This window comes from Mixophyes fleayi, chromosome 12, assembly GCF_038048845.1.
Source record: "Mixophyes fleayi isolate aMixFle1 chromosome 12, aMixFle1.hap1, whole genome shotgun sequence".
NCBI classification, from domain to species: Eukaryota; Metazoa; Chordata; class Amphibia; order Anura; family Limnodynastidae; genus Mixophyes; species Mixophyes fleayi.
The window spans coordinates 79,987,544-80,010,546 of NC_134413.1; the positions used below are offsets into that span (position 1 = coordinate 79,987,544).

Below are 23,003 nucleotides of genomic sequence, written 5' to 3' on the forward strand. Positions count from 1 at the left end.
GATATATTCTGCAGATTATTACATTACTGACCTCTCTTGAGATCTGCAGATCATTGCTCTGTCCCATCTACCTCCTGACAGATACATAGTGATATATTCTGCAGAGTATTACATTACTGACCTCTCTAGAGATCTGCAGAACATTGCTCTGTTCCATCTACCCCCTGACAGATACATAGTGATATATTCTGCAGAGTATTACATTACTGACCTCTCTAGAGATCTGCAGAACATTGCTCTGTCCCATCTACCCCCTGACAGATACATAGTGATATATTCTGCAGATTACTACATTACTGACCTCTCTAGAGATCTGCAGAACATTGCTCTGTTCCATCTACCCCCTGACAGATACATAGTGATATATTCTGCAGATTATTACAAATTGCCCCATCTAAGACTCCCGATTTTCTCTAAAAAATGTGGCTAAAACAAGTGTTTTAGGAGAAAAAACATACCATTTTATTGAAAGAAATGGTACTAAAGTGATAGTAGGTGGATGTGACTATTTCACAGTATGCCTCTTGAGCTTTCTCCCCCAGAAACGCTGAGGTAATCCTAGTTCGATGAGGCCTCTCCCAAGAGTGACTAATAGGCGCGCATTTTAAAATGCGCTGTGGGTTCCATAAAAGCGATTTACAATAAATGTGGTCCTAAATCTTACACAATTCCTTTGGGCATTAGGTCCATAAACTGCTATACTCAGTAACAGAAAGAAAATGGGTACAATTTAAAATTAAAATCGGATCATTATTGTCCATTACAAATAATGGCAAAAAATTTAGAAACTGATACAGAGGAAAGGGACACATTTAATAGCTATTTCATTATTTAGTAAAAACAAACCAAAATATTTGTATTTATTTATTTATGTTTTTTTACTAATAATCTCATTATGTTACAATTAAAAAAAAGCAGAAAAGGAGCAAGAGACGCTTTTGGAATGTACCCCTATAAATCCGTCTTTTGTAACAATCCCCGCTTATAAAAAGATAACTATTGTCACGTCAAATCACAAGGAAAAGAGGTTCGTTAAAAAAAGGTGTTAGTGCAATTAATAGAAAAACAAATGACATCGTTTATCAGAGCAGAAAAAAATAAAACAGTATTTTTTCTGGTTAGTATAAAAACAAAACAAAAAAATACATTCAATGGAGCTCAGTATGGTGAAGGCACAGAATTGAGATATTGATAATCTAACGGTAATAAGGCTCAATGCGCCTGCATCTAGAAAGCATATTTATTTAGCTTATATCGCCATCTTTTCTTCAGCTGGCCTTATTTCAAGAAAACCGGGTCAACCCTCTGCAGGTCAAAGGGTTAACGCACTTTTCCTTCCTGTAAGATTATTTTAAAAAGAAGCAGCAGTTTCAGGTAATCTGAAAATTCATCGTCCTGTAATTCAGCAGCAGCAACGCTTAGTCTAATAACTTCAGACAGAAATTAGCCTTAATAATGATACTGACAATACTCCATGCAATGCCTGAAGGCAGGTGGAGTATGGAAGTGTACAAGCATACTCCTTAACACTATAGATAGCAGCACCCATCATATAAACAACCTATCAAACCTCTAAGTCCTGTAAAAAAAAGATTTATCAGTAGTACTCTACTTTAACCACAAGATGGCGCCAGAGACTTTGCTGTTGACAGCCAAGGTCTTCTTAACTCTCGGTGCTGATGTGATCTGGGTGATTGTTCTTATAAAAGTTATTGCTGTATAGTGGAAGCACCAGTTTCTCCACGATTATGACCCCCTAGGTAGTGATCTATAATATACAACTGGGCTACCAAGATCAAAGGGGGTTCAGAAAAAAGGGAAGGCAGCTGTCTAGGGAGTAACAATACACGTGGGAACGGCTTTAGAGCTGAATATATTCAGCTCTGTTGTTACTTTAGAGTGTCAGGAGCAGATCTGCGGCTTTAATGTATGTATCTGACCCAGAGTCAGATAAACGGTGGGGCAAATGGGGATTCCCCCCCCCCCCAACAATTAAGTGGCCCCAAAGCGTCATAACACAAACTGACCTTCAATGCCCTATTTCTCAGTTGGTGACTACCTATAGATTGTAAGCTCTTATGAGCACACTCCCTTTATTTCAGAGCTTGTCAAGCCGCAGGCCAAGAACCCAAAACTAGGTAGACATATAATCTACGACGGGTCCCCGAGATCTTCATCTACAAAATTATTCTGTACTGCAAATGAATAAACTATGAATATTATTTTAATATATGTAAGTATCTACGCCATAAATGACGTGTATTATATTATATTTAACTTGCAGTCCCATGCTACCACCACTGAAGCTGGCTCCCATAGTCCCAGAACTTTAAAAGAAAAAGTCAAGTAGGAATTTGTTTTTTCGTTGCTGAAGCAGCTAAATCATTCGTGTACGCATAATAACTGGAAAAACATCATGAATCAATTAGGAACGCCACCAAAATTTTTAAAAAAATCCTCTTTCTAAATATCACCTTTACAAAGATCCGAAATCTCACGTGCAAATTTACATCTCCGTTCATCCGTAACTCTTGCTGTAACTCTCCACTGAAAGCGGGGCACCCCCGAGTCAGTGAAAGGGTTACTCTGAACCAGCCCCAGGCGGGATCTAGTCCACCCTCATGTTACAAAACGTTTTCCACATTGGCTTACGACATTCTTTGTCCTTGTGCTATACCCCACTCACCCCCCCCCCCCCCTCTTCCACCGGGTGGATTCATTGACATAAGTTTTTCCTTCCGTGATCGGTCTGGCATTTCGCTACTGCCCAAACAGCTGCTAAAGTCCACTAGGAACGCGTCAGCAGCTCAATATCCAATGTACCAAGTAATACGTAGCCTGCAACTCCATATGAAGTCATTACCGCCTCCCATTGACAATAATCCGCCCTTATTGTAATATATTCTACACTTCTGGACCATCAACAACTTTACGCAAAGTTACCGACGCCCCGAAGAACATACCTTCACCCCTCTAAATTTTACCGACTCACAAACCGGTAACTAAAACGCGCGAGGACATCTCGTCCTTTCAACTCAAGAACCAATTTCAGCTCCTTAGACATACACTGAGGTCATATATATTTTGTGTGTGCGTATAAACAACCCTGTATAACCCCCGCGCTGAGTAAGACTGCACACTTCCATATCTCTACGAGGAGTGGGGTTCGAGAACGGCAGACCACCAGTCTTCCTGTTGAAAATGGGATTAAGACTCAGACGAGCTTAAGCCCTGGATAGTTTACTGTATAAGCGCAAAGGGTAGGCACAGTGGCCGTTTTACTAAAGGGGCAAACGCGCAGTTTACCGGGGCCGTACTAGGCTTTCTAATATTGGATACTGGATTGGAGAGGTCCTAAAATGTCTCATATCTCACGCCCGCTGGTCTCCTAGACATATGAAACAACTTAAATAAACAATCAACCTAACACATAGGGGGTAGATTGACCAAACATTCTAAAAATTAAAAAGTGGAGGTGATACCCATTGCAACCAATCAGATTCTAGCTATCATTTCCTAGAATGTACTAGATAAATGAGAGCCTTGAATCTGATTGGCTGCTATGGGCAAAGCCTCCACTTTTTCCGTTTTAGAAGGTTTGATCAATCTACCCCCTAATCCTAGACCTTATATAACCCTAATATTAGCAGATCAGAGCCTTCACCTATCCCCCAGTGCTAACAGAGGTCTGATTTGGCCTTCCCGAATTCTAAAAAACGTAAAAACGGAATCCTCATACGGTATAATTTGCACTTCTGGTAAAGAAACTTTCCTTCATTTACGCTTTTGTGTGTCTTGATCTGCTACCTTGTTCCTATTGGAATAAATTTATACTTTACCCCTTGGGTTCTACAGACGGACACAAAGATTCCTTAATGTCTTACGACAGCCCTTGGTAAGCAGTAGATATACTCACTACTGCAAAAGTAAACAAATATTAGCCCTTTGTCCAGGTAGAATTGAGCTTGAGACCCAGGGTAGAGAGGGGGGAACCCTCCTATGGCTATTAATGCTGAGATGAACACTGGTCCTACAGACATTCCTTCTGCCGAGTTCATTGGTGGCCGAGCGGCACGGTCAATGCTCTTTGACCCTGGCCTCTCCGGGGATGTGGTTCTGGAGGATGGACTTGGCCCACGGAGACCACAGCAGGGCGACAGTGAAAAAACAGATGAGGACGAGGTTCCCGACCACTGAAGTGGACACAACCCCCAAGGTGTTGGCTAGAGAGTCGGCCTGGGAATGTGAGCCGAGCCAGGACTTCCGAGACGACCGGTCGGACAGCACGGCCTCTAGCTGGAAGTGCGTGCCGAGGACGGCGCAGATGTGGAACAGCTGGTGGCTGTGACCTACCAAGAGAAATGTCAGAAGATTACACAGTAACCGATTTTTATAAAGCTTTTCCTATTGAAAAAAAATCTTGCAATTTAGGAGAGGCATTGTCCAAAAGTGATAGAAGGGAAATTAGTTTGCAAACTGCATTTCCGTCTTCAGCCTGAAGATGGCACCGTATGCTCATATATTATATTATTCCCTATACAAATCAGAAATGCATCTTTAAAGGGGCTCCCCACCTTCAGGCGTCTTTTACTTAGTGCATTAAGTTTTGTTTCTATCTCCCGTCTAAGCTTTTCAGCCGTAACGAGAATGAATAATTCTGCCCGAACATATAAGGGGACGAAATAAGCAATATATTTAGCAAATGTTGCAGGAGAGTTCACACAAGCTAATAAATAAACTGAAGGTGGAACTGGGAAAATCTCTTTAAAGTCAAACTGACAGTCCATGTATAAGGAGACCACAGCGAGAGGAAGCCAGTAGGTGGTAATGATAATCCACCAAATATATAGTGTAGATACATTCCGTTTAAGCAACTGGATCTTTCCACTTTATTAATTGGGGGTTCGTCCGGGATCTGAACCCGGGAGTTGGTCACATGAACTGTGTAAATATGAGCTAATTGTATATAGTATGGTTGCTTATGGAGACATGTGATACTGTAAGTGATGTCACCAGGCATGCAAGGTTCTTAACGTACCAAAGTAGTCGAAGCGCCCAGGCGCCAGGCGCTCTGGCAGGTGAGAGGCGAAGAGGAAGCCGGTGAGGAGAGCGAAGAAAAGGTGGTAGAAATGGAGAGGGATGGCTTCGTTCCAGCTACAGTCCTCCCCGAAGCAGAATAGAAGCTGCAGAAAGAATGGACAGAGACGGTCATGTAATACACACTCTGCTCCCAACATTTAGACATCCGAAATTGGGACAAAATAAGACCTGCCCCCCCGATCTGCACAAACCCCGCCTTGGTCTGCTCGGAAACGCCTACTTTTGCATTAAACCCCTCCCACGACGACTCACCCGATAAATCAGAGGGATGTTGTCGAACACAAACGGGTGGACGAAGGCCACCGTGCGGAGGACTTTACTTAACAGCGGCCGGTCTACCTCCAGGAACCTGCAAATGAAGCGAATGAAATAAAATAAGGTTTTATACTCAAGGACCTATCTCCATCTATTTTACTGTTCATAGGCACAGAATGAATCGATAAACCCTAGATACCAAACGGTGGCTAAGAGTACGGTATATTAGGCGTAATATGGTTAAAATAATTATTTCTCCGTACCGGGAGTAGCAGGAAAGACCGGTGCAGATAAAGGTGTTAAATGCAGCGATGGGGATGTAATATCGATGCAGGGCGCTGTTTATCCAGCGATCCGGCATAACGTAGGCTCCGTAGGTGAAGGCACAGCCTGTAAAGGAAACACAATTATCAGTCCTCCAGGTCAGCCAATTACACATAATATACAGTCTACAGAACGAGAGAAGTAGTGCTGAGCAGTTACTATATACTGAGAATTACATCTGGCAGAAGTGGTAGTGTGCAGTTAATACAACTGTCCCTATAGATGGGATAGTCCTGATTTTTGTGGGAGGTGTCAACGTTCACCAACTGGTGCGTAAGGCACTCTGATCTTTTTTGTTGGGGGGATATAATGAATGTGGAGATAATAATCCCAGGCTGTAGGGGCACATTACGGTATTCCCAGGCTGTAGGGGCACAGCACAGTACATACCCAGGTGCAGGGGCACAGCACGGTATACCCAGGCTGTAGAGGCACAGCACGGTATACCCAGGCTGTAGGGGCACAGCACGGTATGCCCAGGCTGTAGAGGCACAGCACGGTATGCACAGGCTGCAGGAGCACAGCACAGTATTCCCAGGCTGTAGGGGCACACCACAGTACATACCCAGGTGCAGGGGCACAGCACGGTATACCCAGGCTGTAGAGGCACAGCACGGTATACCCAGGCTGTAGGGGCACAGCACGTATACCCAGGCTGTAGAGGTACAGCACAGTATATACCCAAGCTGGTGATATACAGGAAGTACAGCACAGTACATACCTAGGCTGTAGAGACTAAGGGCTCCATAGTCCAGGAAGTAGCAGATGTGGCGTGCGTGGGCAGACATGCTGCTGAAGGTGTGTGCGAAGCTGGAGGTGAAGGGGTACAGGCAGATGAGCATCATGTAAACTAAGAGGGGCCAGTTGTAGGACTCCCCGAAAAAATCCAGTGTGTAGGAGAGCAGCAGGAATCTCCAGAGGAAATACCTGGGGAGAGAGGACCATGGACAGCGTTTACTAATGTGTTCTGCAGTAGTCCTGACCACCGAGCCACCATCACCACTAATATAACAACTAGTACTGTATATAATCATCATTCACAGAGTATGGACACCAGTTATCAGTGCAGTATAACCTACCACCTGTAGATGGCAGTGTTGCTACAGCTGTTAATGGATGTGTATTTTTTTCAATAGACAGATCATTTATTCAGTGATATAATCAGACATCAAAGGTAATATAAGCACTACACTCCATAAAACAATTAGTAATTTAAAAAAAAAGGATACCTGTCTCTTAAACACAGTGGAGACTTTTATTTTCCAGGATTGATTGCATGAGAGTGCAGCCTATCCAGTCACTAGGAACCAGTGACATCACTGAGAGTGCAGCCTATCCAGTCACTAGGAACCAGTGACATCACTGAGAGTGCAGCCTATCCAGTCACTAGGAGCCAGTGACATCACTGAGAGTGCAGCCTATCCAGTCACTAGGGACCAGTGACATCACTGAGAGTGCAGCCTATCCATTCACTAGGAGCCAGTGACATCACTGAGAGTGCGGCCTATCCAGTCACTAGGGACCAGTGACATCACTGAGAGTGCAGCCTATCCAGTCACTAGGGACCAGTGACATCACTGAGAGTGCAGCCTATCCAGTCACTAGGAGCCAGTGACATCACTGAGAGTGCAGCCTATCCAGTCACTAGGGACCAGTGACATCACTGAGAGTGCAGCCTATCCAGTCACTAGGAACCAGTGACATCACAGAGTGCAGCCTATCCAGTCACTAGGAACCAGTGACATCACTGAGAGTGCAGCCTATCCAGTCACTAGGGACCAGTGACATCACCGAGAGTGCAGCCTATCCAGTCACTAGGAACCAGTGATATCACTGAGAGTGCAGCCTATCCAGTCACTAGGAACCAGTGACATCACTGAGAGTGCAGCCTATCCATTCACTAGGAGCCAGTGACATCACTGAGAGTGCAGCCTATCCAGTCATTAGGAGCCAGTGACATCACTGAGAGTGCAGCCTATCCAGTCACTAGGGACCAGTGACATCACCGAGAGTGCAGCCTATCCAGTCACTAGGAACCAGTGATATCACTGAGAGTGCAGCCTATCCAGTCACTAGGAACCAGTGACATCACTGAGAGTGCAGCCTATCCATTCACTAGGAGCCAGTGACATCACTGAGAGTGCAGCCTATCCAGTCACTAGGAGCCAGTGACATCACTGAGAGTGCAGCCTATCCAGTCACTAGGAGCCAGTGACATCACTGAGAGTGCAGCCTATCCAGTCACTAGGAACCAGTGACATCACTGAGAGTGCAGCCTATCCAGTCACTAGGAACCAGTGACATCACTGAGAGTGCAGCCTATCCAGTCACTAGGGACCAGTGACATCACTGAGAGTGCAGCCTATCCAGTCACTAGGGACCAGTGACATCACTGAGAGTGCAGCCTATCCAGTCACTAGGAACCAGTGACATCACAGAGTGCAGCCTATCCAGTCACTAGGAACCAGTGACATCACTGAGAGTGCAGCCTATCCATTCACTAGGACCAGTGACATCACTGAGAGTGCAGCCTATCCATTCACTAGGACCAGTGACATCACTGAGAGTGCAGCCTATCCAGTCACTAGGGACCAGTGACATCACCGAGAGTGCAGCCTATCCAGTCACTAGGAACCAGTGATATCACTGAGAGTGCAGCCTATCCAGTCACTAGGAACCAGTGACATCACTGAGAGTGCAGCCTATCCATTCACTAGGAGCCAGTGACATCACTGAGAGTGCAGCCTATCCAGTCATTAGGAGCCAGTGACATCACTGAGAGTGCAGCCTATCCAGTCACTAGGGACCAGTGACATCACCGAGAGTGCAGCCTATCCAGTCACTAGGAACCAGTGATATCACTGAGAGTGCAGCCTATCCAGTCACTAGGAACCAGTGACATCACTGAGAGTGCAGCCTATCCATTCACTAGGAGCCAGTGACATCACTGAGAGTGCAGCCTATCCAGTCACTAGGAGCCAGTGACATCACTGAGAGTGCAGCCTATCCAGTCACTAGGAGCCAGTGACATCACTGAGAGTGCAGCCTATCCAGTCACTAGGAACCAGTGACATCACTGAGAGTGCAGCCTATCCAGTCACTAGGAACCAGTGACATCACTGAGAGTGCAGCCTATCCAGTCACTAGGGACCAGTGACATCACTGAGAGTGCAGCCTATCCAGTCACTAGGAACCAGTGACATCACTGAGAGTGCAGCCTATCCAGTCACTAGGAACCAGTGACATCACTGAGAGTGCAGCCTATCCAGTCACTAGGGACCAGTGACATCACTGAGAGTGCAGCCTATCCAGTCACTAGGAACCAGTGACATCACTGAGAGTGCAGCCTATCCAGTCACTAGGAACCAGTGACATCACTGAGAGCGCAGCCTATCCAGTCACTAGGAGCCAGTGACATCACTGAGAGTGCAGCCTATCCAGTCACTAGGAGCCAGTGACATCACTGAGAGTGCAGCCTATCCAGTCACTAGGAACCAGTGACATCACTGAGAGTGCAGCCTATCCAGTCACTAGGAACCAGTGACATCACTGAGAGTGCAGCCTATCCAGTCACTAGGGACCAGTGACATCACTGAGAGTGCAGCCTATCCAGTCACTAGGGACCATTGACATCACTGAGAGTGCAGCCTATCCAGTCACTAGGGACCAGTGACATCACTGAGAGTGCAGCCTATCCAGTCACTAGGGACCAGTGACATCACTGAGAGTGCAGCCTATCCAGTCACTAGGAACCAGTGACATCACTGAGAGTGCAGCCTATCCAGTCACTAGGGACCAGTGACATCACTGAGAGTGCAGCCTATCCAGTCACTAGGAGCCAGTGACATCACTGCAGTCTGATGAATATTGCGTCATCCTCTACAATGGGCGACTCTCTCTGTGTTTAGGCGACAGACATGATGTAAAAGGTAGGATATTAGAAAACCATATAAGACATAGGTAACTGGTCTATATAACCATATAACAATCTGTTTTACTGCTCTATTCTACATTGGTTGTCTGCGAGGTTTCTAGTATCCCATTGATCATCTGATTACAGACTTCCCAGCTGTCCCTAATTTCTGTAGTCAGTCCCAGCTTTTCCAGGAAAATTTCTGTCCATTTTTCAATATTGGAACAAACACACAGAGAGATCCCCCAGCACACGGCTATAGCCAGCAACAGACCTGCCTTCTCTACTGGAGATAAAAATGCAAAAGTCTTAGTTGCACACATTTGCAGATGTATGTTAAAGCCTCCCTTCCAAGCACCTGCTCTGAGCCTATAAATTGATTGAGCAACTTCCACTTCTGCATTTTTCAATATTAACCATATACAATCCTCACCATTCACTATTATTCCACAGACTTTGTAAGTTAATACTCATTATAGCGTAGCATTTACCATGCAAATAAGCGCAGTATTATTACATGTCGTTATGACATGATTGGGTTATATCGCTCCGAGGTCCGTCAAGACGGTATCGGTCGCGTTTCTGTGCACAGACTCAGCAGTATTTTAGAATGTTGCCAACCTTATGGTTATAGTGTAATAATTCCTGATCTATTACCCACCAGTCCCCCGTCTACAGACCCTGCGGTCCTGAGGACTAAGTCGCACCTGGGCGGGTCTTCTCCACTCACCACGTGGGCAAAAAGTGGGTCCAAATGTTCACAGTCTCATTGGTCATTTGAAAGGAGCTGAGCAAACAGTCCAAGGCGGAGCTTTTGGGGTGCCGGTACCCCGACATGATCCCATCTTCCCAGAATACCTGATATTGAGGAAATGAAGTGTTAATCATGGGTAACTAAGATTGAAGTGCACATTTTCACGTGTAGAACAGATCTGTGTGAAGTTCAAAGTTATCAAGAGATCTGCAGATTATTACATTACTGACCTCTCTAGAGATCTGCAGAACATTACTCTGTCCCATCTACCCCCTGACAGATACATAGTGATATATTCTGCAGATTATTACATTACTGACCTCTCTAGAGATCTGCAGAACATTGCTCTGTCCCATCTACCCCCTGACAGATACATAGTGATATATTCTGCAGATTATTACATTACTGACCTCTCTAGAGATCTGCAGAACATTGCTCTATCCCATCTACCCCCTGACAGATACATAGCGATATATTCTGCAGATTATTACATTAATGACCTCTCTAGAGATCTGCAGAACATTGCTCTGTCCCATCTACCCCCTGACAGATACATAGTGATATATTCTGCAGATTATTACATTACTGACCTCTCTAGAGATCTGCAGAACATTGCTCTGTCCCATCTACCCCCTGACAGATACATAGTGATATATTCTGCAGATTATTACATTACTGACCTCTCTAGAGATCTGCAGAACATTGCTCTGTCCCATCTACCCCCTGACAGATACATAGTGATATATTCTGCAGATTATTACATTACTGACCTCTCTAGAGATCTGCAGAACATTACTCTGTCCCATCTACCCCCTGACAGATACATAGTGATATATTCTGCAGATTATTACATTACTGACCTCTCTAGAGATCTGCAGAACATTGCTCTGTCCCATCTACCCCCTGACAGATACATAGTGATATATTCTGCAGATTATTACATTACTGACCTCTCTAGAGATCTGCAGAACATTGCTCTATCCCATCTACCCCCTGACAGATACATAGCGATATATTCTGCAGATTATTACATTAATGACCTCTCTAGAGATCTGCAGAACATTACTCTGTCCCATCTACCCCCTGACAGATACATAGTGATATATTCTGCAGATTATTACATTACTGACCTCTCTAGAGATCTGCAGAACATTGCTCTGTCCCATCTACCCCCTGACAGATACATAGTGATATATTCTGCAGATTATTACATTACTGACCTCTCTAGAGATCTGCAGAACATTACTCTGTCCCATCTACCCCCTGACAGATACATAGTGATATATTCTGCAGATTATTACATTACTGACCTCTCTAGAGATCTGCAGAACATTGCTCTGTCCCATCTACCCCCTGACAGATACATAGTGATATATTCTGCAGATTATTACATTACTGACCTCTCTAGAGATCTGCAGAACATTGCTCTATCCCATCTACCCCCTGACAGATACATAGCGATATATTCTGCAGATTATTACATTAATGACCTCTCTAGAGATCTGCAGAACATTACTCTGTCCCATCTACCCCCTGACAGATACATAGTGATATATTCTGCAGATTATTACATTACTGACCTCTCTAGAGATCTGCAGAACATTGCTCTGTCCCATCTACCCCCTGACAGATACATAGTGATATATTCTGCAGATTATTACATTACTGACCTCTCTAGAGATCTGCAGAACATTACTCTGTCCCATCTACCCCCTGACAGATACATAGTGATATATTCTGCAGATTATTACATTACTGACCTCTCTAGAGATCTGCAGAACATTGCTCTGTCCCATCTACCCCCTGACAGATACATAGTGATATATTCTGCAGATTATTACATTACTGACCTCTCTAGAGATCTGCAGAACATTGCTCTATCCCATCTACCCCCTGACAGATACATAGCGATATATTCTGCAGATTATTACATTAATGACCTCTCTAGAGATCTGCAGAACATTGCTCTGTCCCATCTACCCCCTGACAGATACATAGTGATATATTCTGCAGATTATTACATTACTGACCTCTCTAGAGATCTGCAGAACATTGCTCTGTCCCATCTACCCCCTGACAGATACATAGTGATATATTCTGCAGATTATTACATTACTGACCTCTCTAGAGATCTGCAGAACATTGCTCTGTCCCATCTACCCCCTGACAGATACATAGTGATATATTCTGCAGATTATTACATTACTGACCTCTCTAGAGATCTGCAGAACATTGCTCTGTCCCATCTACCCCCTGACAGATACATAGTGATATATTCTGCAGATTATTACATTACTGACCTCTCTAGAGATCTGCAGAACATTACTCTGTCCCATCTACCCCCTGACAGATACATAGTGATATATTCTGCAGATTATTACATTACTGACCTCTCTGAAGATCTGCAGAACATTGCTCTGTCCCATCTACCCCCTGACAGATACATAGTGATATATTCTGCAGATTATTACATTACTGACCTCTCTAGAGATCTGCAGAACATTGCTCTGTCCCATCTACCCCCTGACAGATACATAGTGATATATTCTGCAGATTATTACATTACTGACCTCTCTAGAGATCTACAGAACATTGCTCTGTTCCATCTACCCCCTGACAGATACATAGTGATATATTCTGCAGATTATTACATTACTGACCTCTCTAGAGATCTGCAGAACATTTCAATACATTTTAAAGCATAGCCCGTATTGGATGGGCCTATTTCAGGGAAGGCCTGGATCTACGGCACTGTGATACAGCTTTGAGAACTATACTCTGCATTTCTCAGGATCACAATCTAGAAACACCCAGACTCCTGTCAGCCACAGACGTGAAGAAGACGCACTTGTTATAGGAGGATACCAGTGCCGGGGGAGAGGCACTAGGACACTTACCCGGGGCATCTGGTGAACGCTCAGGAGCTGGGGCAGTTTGATGGTGAGCATCTTGATGGCTGCTCAGCCGGGCTCAGGGATGTGGCCAGCCGATCCGATTCCCTCAAACCCCCAATACGGGCTCCTGCCCTTGACCACACATCCGCTCTGCAAAACAGGTTAACAGAAGAGGAAGTGAGACTACAAGACAGACAGTGAATGTCAGAGAGAGGGAGAGCGCATGGACACAGCATGACTGCCAATGGGTCTGGTCCTAGTAAGCTGCACAAACATTATTCCTCTTACATCCCTCACTGTCAGACACCCAAGTATGATATCCAGATGTTCTACGCTCTCTGATCCCAAGCCGCATCCACAGGGGGGGGGCGGGGGGACCTCTCATCTGCCGGACAGAATAAATACCCCCCCCTGTGATCTCTGTATAATTATATGCTATTTAAATATATACTGGTTTTATTTATCCTCTAAATATTCTGTATGGAAATTTAACTGAGCCGTGATCTCTCTTCCTTGTCCCATCTGAGGATATTTGTTGTGAGCGGCCATCTTGGTGCCTCAGCTGAGGAACATAGGAAGCGGCAATGGTTACCCGTGATGTAACAGCGCCCCTCGGTGGTCAGTTCCTTCAGAATGTTCACTTCTTCCCGAGGAGTAGAGTATAAGAGAACATCACTGTAGGGAAGTCCTATGGCTAGGTCAGTGCTTTGTACTAATCAGGGCTGTATGTAAGCATGAGGCACCTGACATGAGGGTAGAGGCATGAGGCACCTGACCCAAGGGAGGAGTCATGTTGGACCTGACCTGAGGGAGGAGTCACGTTGGATTCGACCTGAGGGAGGAGGCATGAGCACCTGACCTGCGGGAGGAGGCATGAGGCACCTGACCTGTGGGATGAGGCACCTGGCATGTGGGATGAGGCATGAGGCACCTGTCCTGTGGGAGGAGGCATGTGATCTGACCTGTTGGAGGAGGCATGAGGCACCTGACATGTGGGAGGAGGCATGAGGCACCTGACCTGTGGGAGGAGGCATGAGGCACCTGGCCTGTGGGAGAAGGCACAAGGCACCTGACCTGTGGGAGGAGTAATGTTGGTCCCGACCTGTGGGAGGAGGCATAAGGCACCTGGCCTGTGGGAGGAGGCATGAGGCACCTGACCTGTGGGAGGAGGCATGTTGGATCTGACCTGTGGGAGGAGGCATGAGGCACCTGGCCTGTGGGAGGAGGCATGAGCCACCTGACCTGTGGGAGGAGGCATGAGGTCCAGAGGTGGGTTCCTTGGAGCATCAGGGGACATCTGGGGTTTCTCCAGTGTAGAATGTAAAACTTCCCAGATGATTTCCTCTGCGCCCACAAAGAGGAACTACACCCATTATTGTACATTAAACTGTATCAGAAGTCAGTGTATTACATAACTACATAATATACCGGATATAACTGGTGTTTATTCTCCCCCACATCTGACCGGTGCCGTCTGTCCTATCTCAGTGCTGCCCGTTGCCACTGTTACAAAGCTGCCAAGAAGACGGTGAAACATCTTACTCTGCGTGAAAGGCTTGTAGTCTCCTAGGTAACACAAATTCACTGTACATACCGGCGGATTGACACAAACTACGCACTAGTATTCTTACTGCAAGTTTGAAAGAAAAATTACTGACATGCTATGCTTTGACTTTTGACCTTTTTGTCCCACATAGGCATGATTTTAGTCACTGACCTCAGAGCTTTTCGCTGTGTGTGATGGAGGAAGAAGAAAAATCTCCGCCATACATTTTATTTTTAATAAAGCTGCAGTCACAGTCTCATTTCAGTAGTTGCCAACATTTTTGCATGTTTCAAGGGACACAAACCCCAAATAGCCATCGATTTATGTTACCCCTCTGAGCAGATTATGCGCAAACACAGAGGGTCACACGCTTCCTGAATTCCGAATACGTCAGTCATATCCACTGCCTTTAACCCCTGTCCCATCTCTGTTATACAGAGGATTGTCACAAGTCAATAAGATTGACAGGAGCGCTCAGCCAAGAGATGCAGTAAATGGATCATGGGGAAGAGAAAGCAAATCGTGGAACTGTACTAAACAGTAAACTTTGCAGCCAGATTTACCAGCATGACCTTAGAAACTAGTCCTATAACAGGAACATGTATATATATCCCTCCTTTAATATATACATTAGAGAAAAGGGAAACTGGAAATATACATATGTATAGAAGGTTAGGGTCCATTTAAAGGGACACAATTTTGACAAATTGTTTTTAATCTTTTAGGCTATTTTGGAGCTGTTTTGTGTTATAAAAATAAAAGGTCAAGTTAACGTTTTTCTGTGTCATTGATTCGGAATAAAAACTGATGTAACTCCAAGAAAAAGGACATTTATCAACTGTAGACATTTAAAGAGACCTCATTTAAAAAACCAAACAATAAATCACCCTCTAAGGCAAGGTCCCCAAGTGAGCCCCCAGCGCCCCTGAATACCATGTACTTAAAATGACCACTAAATATTTATTAGAGGGGCTAATTAAGAGGGGTGGAGTGTTTTGCGAAACGCGTCATTTTGGCCAAACCACCTTCCGCCCATGACGCAATGCCACAATCACATCATTTCACCCTGAGGATGGGCCTAAATATGCAACGGTCTCCTAGTTATTACGTTGGTATTATCCAAGTGCGCAAGATTGCCTAAGAATGCCCCCAAGTAGAGGTAGAGACTGGCGTCCTGTTCTTCCCGACAGAAGAAGCGAATTAATTCACAGGTATGAGGTCTCTTATCCAGAAATAATTTTTCCAAAAAGTACCCCAGATGACCAAAATGAATTATGAATAATTGCTTTCGCTCGGTGATACTGTCGTACACACAGACACTGTTAGGAGCTCTGCTAAACAATTTAATAAGGACAGTCAAAAGTAAGGCTCATTTCGTGTCAGTAGATCGCTGTCAGGTTCCTCAACGTTCCACTGGGATGTAAGATGGTCAAATATATAATCAGTGCTAAATCTTACGGCCGCTAATTAATTCTCTTGCACCTCTCCACTATATCTGAGACTGTCGACCACTCACTCTTCATACAAAGATCTTCAGGACATTGTTCTCTCCAGGTTCTCATCCTACCTGTCAAACCTCTCCACCTCCTCTACCCTTGATACATCAGTAGGAGTAGTACAAGGCTCAGTCCTCAGATCTTCCCTATTTAGACCACTTCTACAGGAAATATAAAAGACGCTCCTACAGATTTCATAATCATTTGGATGATACCCAAATTTGTCAATCCTTTCCGGATCTCTCACCCTCTGTGTTGGCCCTGCGTTACTGGACGTCTCTCTGCCAGTTCATCTTGGCTGTCCTCTCGCCACCTCACTGAGCTAATTATATACCCACCAGCCAACTAAAGTTACCTACCTGACATCATTACAATAGCTCCTACCCCTTAAATTCTCCGCTTAGGGGTCAACCTTGACTCACACCTATCCTTTGTTCCCCACAATCACTCCTGTTACATACAGCTAAGAAACATTTCCAGATACGCACATATCTCACACAAGACACTGCAAAAACCTTTAATTCATGCCCTCATCCTCTCCCACATTGACTATTGCAACTCCCTCCTTACTGGTCTTCAACGAACCAGACTTTAACATCTAAAGTAAATTTTAAATGCAACATCGTTACTAGTTGTCCTTGCAAATGTCCTTCTACTGCGACTCCGCGCTGTCAGTCCCTACATTGGTTGCTGCAATTTACTAAATCCAATCTAAAATGCTTCCACTTAACCGGAGTGCTTGTGTTTTAATAAATCTCCCCCAATCTGCAATTTGCCCAGCTGCTTTCCTGCAGAGTCCTTTTAGGGGTTTTCTACGTCATTTTCTGGTGCAGTGCAGAAAACTGAGACTGGGAGGCAGGTTTAGTAGTTTCCAAGGCAACATGAATGCTATGTACAGATTAACACAGTGTGGGGCTTGGGTAGTGATGTCACTGCATAACTGACATGATGTGCTTTACTATTTAAGGCTTTTGTCCTAGTCTGATTGAGAGAGAAGACAATTTGGGATGTACCCATTTTTTTTTGGGGGGGGGGGGGGGGGGGCGCTAAGGTCCTCTTTAAGCTTCCCTTACCTGCAATAGTCCAAAAAGCCTATTAAATAATATTAAATAATATATATTAATTAATATTAATAATATTAAATAATTTTAGACATAACTGAGCGCACGTCGCCCCTTCTTAGGGTCCAAAGTGATCGTAATTTATCTCCGGATGACGCAGTCACCCGGCTGAACACCGAGTGGCAAGATCTGTCCAGTTCGGTGGCACACGTACCCTCCTGACTCATGTTTGGAGTTGTCACTTGTTAAGCTTAGTATTCCTTTAAGAAGAAGTAGGACAAGCAGAGTAAATGCTGATTTACTGCAGCCGATACAGGACGGGGCGTTCAGAAGTGCAGAGCAGCGCCTGGTACCAGATATTTAAGCGGTATGTTCCAGAGAGAGAGGCACTAAGAGGATATAATTATACAGAGAAGAGAAGGACATGAACTGGGAAAATCAGAACAGAGAGAGGAATGTTCTTACAAAGAGAAACTTTTTGTTACATATGTCATTAAAGTGATACTTTTGAAACTTTTTTTAATCTAAAGTAACAAAAAGGTTATAATAGAACTGATCACTTTAATCTATCAATAAATGCACTTTAGCCATGCTAAGGCTGATTAATTAAGGATGAACTCAAAGCTTCGCTGGACCAATCTCTGGGCACCCCCATTGATGAAAAATCATCCGCCCTTTTCGCCCTAGGCGAGATCCAAGGGGTAGATTTATCAAACCTTCAAAAAACGAAGAGTGGAGGTCTCAATCCCATAGCAACCAATCAGATCCCAGCTATCATGTTCTAGAACGCAACAGATAAATGACAGCTAGCACCTGATTGGCTGTTACGGGCGACGCCTCCACTTTTTCTTTGTGGAAGGTTTTGATAAATCTAAATTCTCTTCCTCCTTTTGCACAAAGCCACGTTCAGGCAATTTGCATATAACTGATAGAGATATAACCAGCAAGTACCGTCTTGTATACAGAAGCCATGTGGTCATGTTATGTATTAAATACACATTGTGACCCCTGGTGTATACACAGTATTATCCTGCCCTCCGCTGCAGACCAACGTATATACAGATATATGTGACAGCATGGGTGATGTGATCTAGTGATCCCAGTGGATCAGACCGAATCGCAAGCAGATCCGTTACTGCTGCTTAGAAACGGACAATAGAGACCCTGGCAGCTTGCGCCCGCTGGCCGGGGTTCAAATGGTGAATACATCTGCTGCCAGTCAGCAGGAACGTGGTAGAATCTGCGTCCGTCAGTAAGACAAAGTATAGGTCAGTAAAAAACAGAGAAATGTCAAAACCGAAGACGTTGAGGTTGTATCGGCTAGTAAACCCCTTTCCTAACCCCCATAATCTTCTTTTCTTCAGTCTAGGAGGAATTTTGGCCTGGCCAATGGAAGCAGCTGCACGTCAGTAAATTTCTTTGAAGTTGTCATTAAATAAAACTGTTGGCAACTAAGTACCCCATTCACCTGCCCACTACTAGCCTCCCCCCCCGTCCTCTCTGTACACACACAGCCAACAAACTGTCACTGGTGAAAGATGGAGCAAAAATAAACGGAATTAGGTAGTTAGAGTGCAAGCTCTTTGGGCCAGGTAGGCTGGGGTATGGGTGACGCATTGATTGCATCCCTGTAGTCACATGCTGGTATATACAGGTACACAGACAGCTACTGCAATAGGGAAAAATCCAGGCGAGCGACAGGGGGGAGTTAGTGCCATCCCAATGCCCGCAGGTAGCCCTCACCCCGACTGACCTGGTCCTGGTGGCTTCCACTGTCATGGGTCCCCCCTTGGCCGCCGGTTGCTCTGGGTGGTGCGGCTGGGTTAGGATGGGACTGAATAGATCTGTTTTCACTGACTGCTTTTTTCACTACATTCCTTGGCTGGGTTCCTGGACCACGGCCAGACCCCCCCTCCCCTCCTCTCTCTCTCTCTCTCTCTCTGTGTCTCTCCCTCCAGGCTGCTATTGGCCGACTGCTTGTAGTCAGGAGATCCGGACTCTAAGACAGTCCTTTGTATTGCCCTGAATCGCCCCCAGCACGGTGCCCCCTGTGTACACACCCACCATTGTGAGCCCCGCAGCCTCCAGTTCCATCCCCGGGGGCCAGCAAAATAAGATGTGACCCCAAACAGATTGTTTCCTCCCAGGGACATAGCTGTCCCCCCACCATATAGTGACACTGAGTATAACTGGCTCCTGACAGGGGGAAATTCTTAAATTCTTACCACAGAGCGACATAAAATACACTGCAATGTCTGTCCCATCTACTCCCTGACAGATACATAGTGATATATTCTGCAGATTATTACATTACTGACCTCTCTAGAGATCTGCAGAACATTGCTCTGTCCCATCTACCCCCTGACAGATACATAGTGATATATTCTGCAGATTATTACATTACTGACCTCTCTAGAGATCTGCAGAACATTGCTCTGTCCCATCTACCCCCTGACAGATACATAGTGATATATTCTGCAGATTATTACATTACTGACCTCTCTAGAGATCTGCAGAACATTGCTCTGTCCCATCTACTCCCTGACAGATACATAGTGATATATTCTGCAGATTATTACATTACTGACCTCTCTAGAGATCTGCAGAACATTGCTCTGTCCCATCTACCCCCTGACAGATACATAGTGATATATTCTGCAGATTATTACATTACTGACCTCTAGAGATCTGCAGAACATTACTCTGTCCCATCTACCCCCTGACAGATACATAGTGATATATTCTGCAGATTATTACATTACTGACCTCTCTAGAGATCTGCAGAACATTGCTCTGTTCCATCTACCCCCTGACAGATACATAGTGATTATTATATATGTTTATTAATGAACTAGTAATTGGGTCACTGATCCCAGGTCACTGCTTCTGGCTTGGAGACAGGAATACATTACAGGACAGTGTAAGTTCCGTCCCTTGCTCATGAGACAGAAGATCGGTCATTGTTCGGGGGGGGGGGCAGTAAAGTGGTCTTTGTGTTTGTATTTTCCGCGCCTCTTTCCTGCTGTCATAAACTCACGGCTCCGGCTGCAATCTCCCCCTCCATCTACCCATCTCGCTCACACAATACACAGTGTTGCTTAAACATTCTAAATATAAATACACAAAGAGTTTATATTTTTAACAGGCGACCAGGAAGCTGGGTCATACGTCTGCTCTTCTCACTAATGTATGATCAGTCACATGTGGTTATACTAATAAAAACATTTAATGACAACATGTAAAAGTGACAAACGTTTTCTTAGAGTTGCTCACTACACTGGTCCATAAGTTATTTTGTTTTTGTTTGTAGTATTATAACATTGATAATCAGCTTCTGTCACACAAAAGACTCCGGGTGCGGTGTCTACGGTGAAGTATTATATTCCTGTAGCGAGAGGCCTTCGCTGGAATGCGGGTGTGTGGGTTCGGGTTACGGGCACATTGTTTCACTATTTTCAAAGAGCACAAACCCACAAAGCTTTTGTTTCAGAGCCTGAGAGAGTTCAGATTCAGGCTTTTGTTAGATCCCTTTTCTAGCAGCGTATCTACCTGTGGACAGGTGCAGGAGAGGGGCTGAAATCAGTGGATCCCAAACTTTCCCAGTTCCAGGCACCCTTAGGGTCTCCGTCATTTTTTTCAAACCACCCACGGTGGCTAAGTGGTTAGCACTTCTGCCTTACAGCACTGGGGTCATGAGTTCGATTTCCGACCATGGCCTTATCTGTGAGGAGTTTGTATGTTCTCCCCGTGTTTGCGTGGGTTTCCTCCGGGTGCTCCGGTTTCCTCCCACACTCCAAAAACATACTGGTAGGTTAATTGTCAATGATGAATGCTTGTGCCTGTGTAGGGTGACTCCTAAACTCCTGAGTGGGGATAGACACCAGCATCTGCTTGGTTGGTGGTAACGCTTTGCCAGGACCCCTTGGCCTTTAATCCCCCTATTCGTCTGTCTAAAGCAGGCCAAGCCAACCTGTGGCTCTCCAGGTGTTGTGAAACTACAAGCCCCAGCATGCTCCAATAGCCACTAAATGAGTTGTAGTTTTACAACACCTACAGAGCCACTGGTCAAACTCTTACGTTTGAGAGAGATAAGCGAATATACAACGCAACTTCTTTTGTTCACCAGAAGACGCATTTGATGGGATAGAAAATCCAATACTTCTATAGGACAACTACCGAAATTACCCTCCGGAGTCTCCAATTTAATTTCCAAGTCTCTTCTCATGGAGGTCCTCTCACTTTACGGGGGCAATATAATCATGCGGTTATCAATAGTATAGCAGTAACCTACTGCAAATACAATTTGCCATTTAGTGTAACACACACACTTCTCTACTGATGTTGGAATAGAAATCACCAGAGGATACTTTTCTCATGTTATTCTGTACATAACAGAAGATCTCAAAGAGATCTCATCTCTAGTCTCTCATGGGGTTCTGCTTTAGTTATTTATAGTGGAATATTTTCTCACCGCATCCTGCTTCTATCATCTCTTCTGGTTGTTAACCTTATTCCATGTAAACGATGGAGACTAAGCACTGTATTGTTGAAGAATTTGGGTTCCTATAATAGGTAAGAGGTAGTTTTGAGCAAGAGAATAAAAAATGGACATCTTGGGACCTTAATTCCAGATCTGAACATCACCCTATAGCTATATCTAGGGTTCCAGACCTTTCGGGAGTTGTATGTTGTTCCACAGTTGAAAAAAAATATTGGCTTCATAGTACTCTAAAGTGTCCCTGTCTTGGGTGACCAGTACTCCAGTGGATCTTAATAGATCCCTAAATAATATAGAACTCTTGCCTTTGGAAGAGTACCACAGTAAATTCCTAGATAATCATCTTACCTTGGAGAAAGTGACTTAGGCCATGAAGTCTTCTCCAAAACCGAAGACCCCTAGGACTTGGCGTAACTTGGTATAACTAAAGGCTAGACGTTGCCCCTGACTTTCTACACAGATACAGGGAGTTTGATGAGACAGATACTCTTCTAGCTTCGCGGTTGATGGTCTAAACCAGGAAAGGTCCAAACACGGATTGATGTACCTCCATTGACCCTATAGACCGCAATATTAAGATTCGCACAAAAGCCCTAGCCAGACGAATGAAGTAATACTTTGTCTCAATAACCCTGACCCAACTGGAGTTATGGGTCATAGGGCAACAGACAGCGCTTTTATCATCATTTACAAGCGGTCCATCCAGGCTTTGCCTCAAATGTAGTGGTCTCTCTCGAAGACCGATTCAATGGACGTTCCTTGATGTAACAGTACAGGCCTTGTTTTCATGCAATGGATCTGACTTATTTACTAACCTTTTAGCTAGAGGAAGGTCCAACTTTGATATCTCTGCTACATTTGCTTTCCAGAGGGGAACTTGTCAGGACTCTCCATTCCCATCATTGTCTGCACTAGTCGTTAAGCCATCGGCAAATGTTATTCAGAAGTCGGGGCCGCAAGCTAGCATTGTCAAGACAACTTGGTGGCCCCGCTAAGGGGCGTTGGCGTATATTCTGGACTGACCGTCGGGTACGTGAGATTATTTCAGCAAAGAAGTTGGATTATTGTCTCCTTGAAATTAACCCCTCATTGGTACAAGAGTTGTTCTTCAAGACGGTTAAAGAAGGGAATTTCACATGGTGGTTTCATGGGGGTAACCTCC

General features: G+C 44.8%; 1 protein-coding gene across 3 annotated transcripts; it reads right to left on the reverse strand.

Moving 5' to 3' along the window:
• Positions 1-837: 837 nt before the first annotated feature.
• On the reverse strand, positions 838-22,857 carry PAQR6 (progestin and adipoQ receptor family member 6). 3 transcript variants are annotated; one of them, XM_075192723.1, is made up of 9 exons: positions 19,097-19,222; positions 14,669-14,806; positions 13,244-13,390; positions 10,323-10,450; positions 6,401-6,606; positions 5,619-5,745; positions 5,353-5,449; positions 5,039-5,183; positions 838-4,349 (listed from the first exon to the last, which is right to left on the reverse strand). In XM_075192723.1, exons 3-9 carry the CDS (start codon positions 13,292-13,294, stop codon positions 4,078-4,080), a joined length of 1,026 nt encoding a protein of 341 aa, XP_075048824.1. In that variant the 5' UTR covers positions 13,295-13,390; positions 14,669-14,806; positions 19,097-19,222; the 3' UTR covers positions 838-4,077. The 3 variants fall into 3 exon arrangements, with proteins under 3 accessions (XP_075048824.1, XP_075048825.1, XP_075048823.1); XM_075192724.1 differs by lacking the exons at positions 14,669-14,806; positions 19,097-19,222 and adding an exon at positions 22,657-22,857; XM_075192722.1 differs by lacking the exon at positions 14,669-14,806 and having other exon boundaries at positions 19,097-19,242.
• Positions 22,858-23,003: the final 146 nt, after the last annotated feature.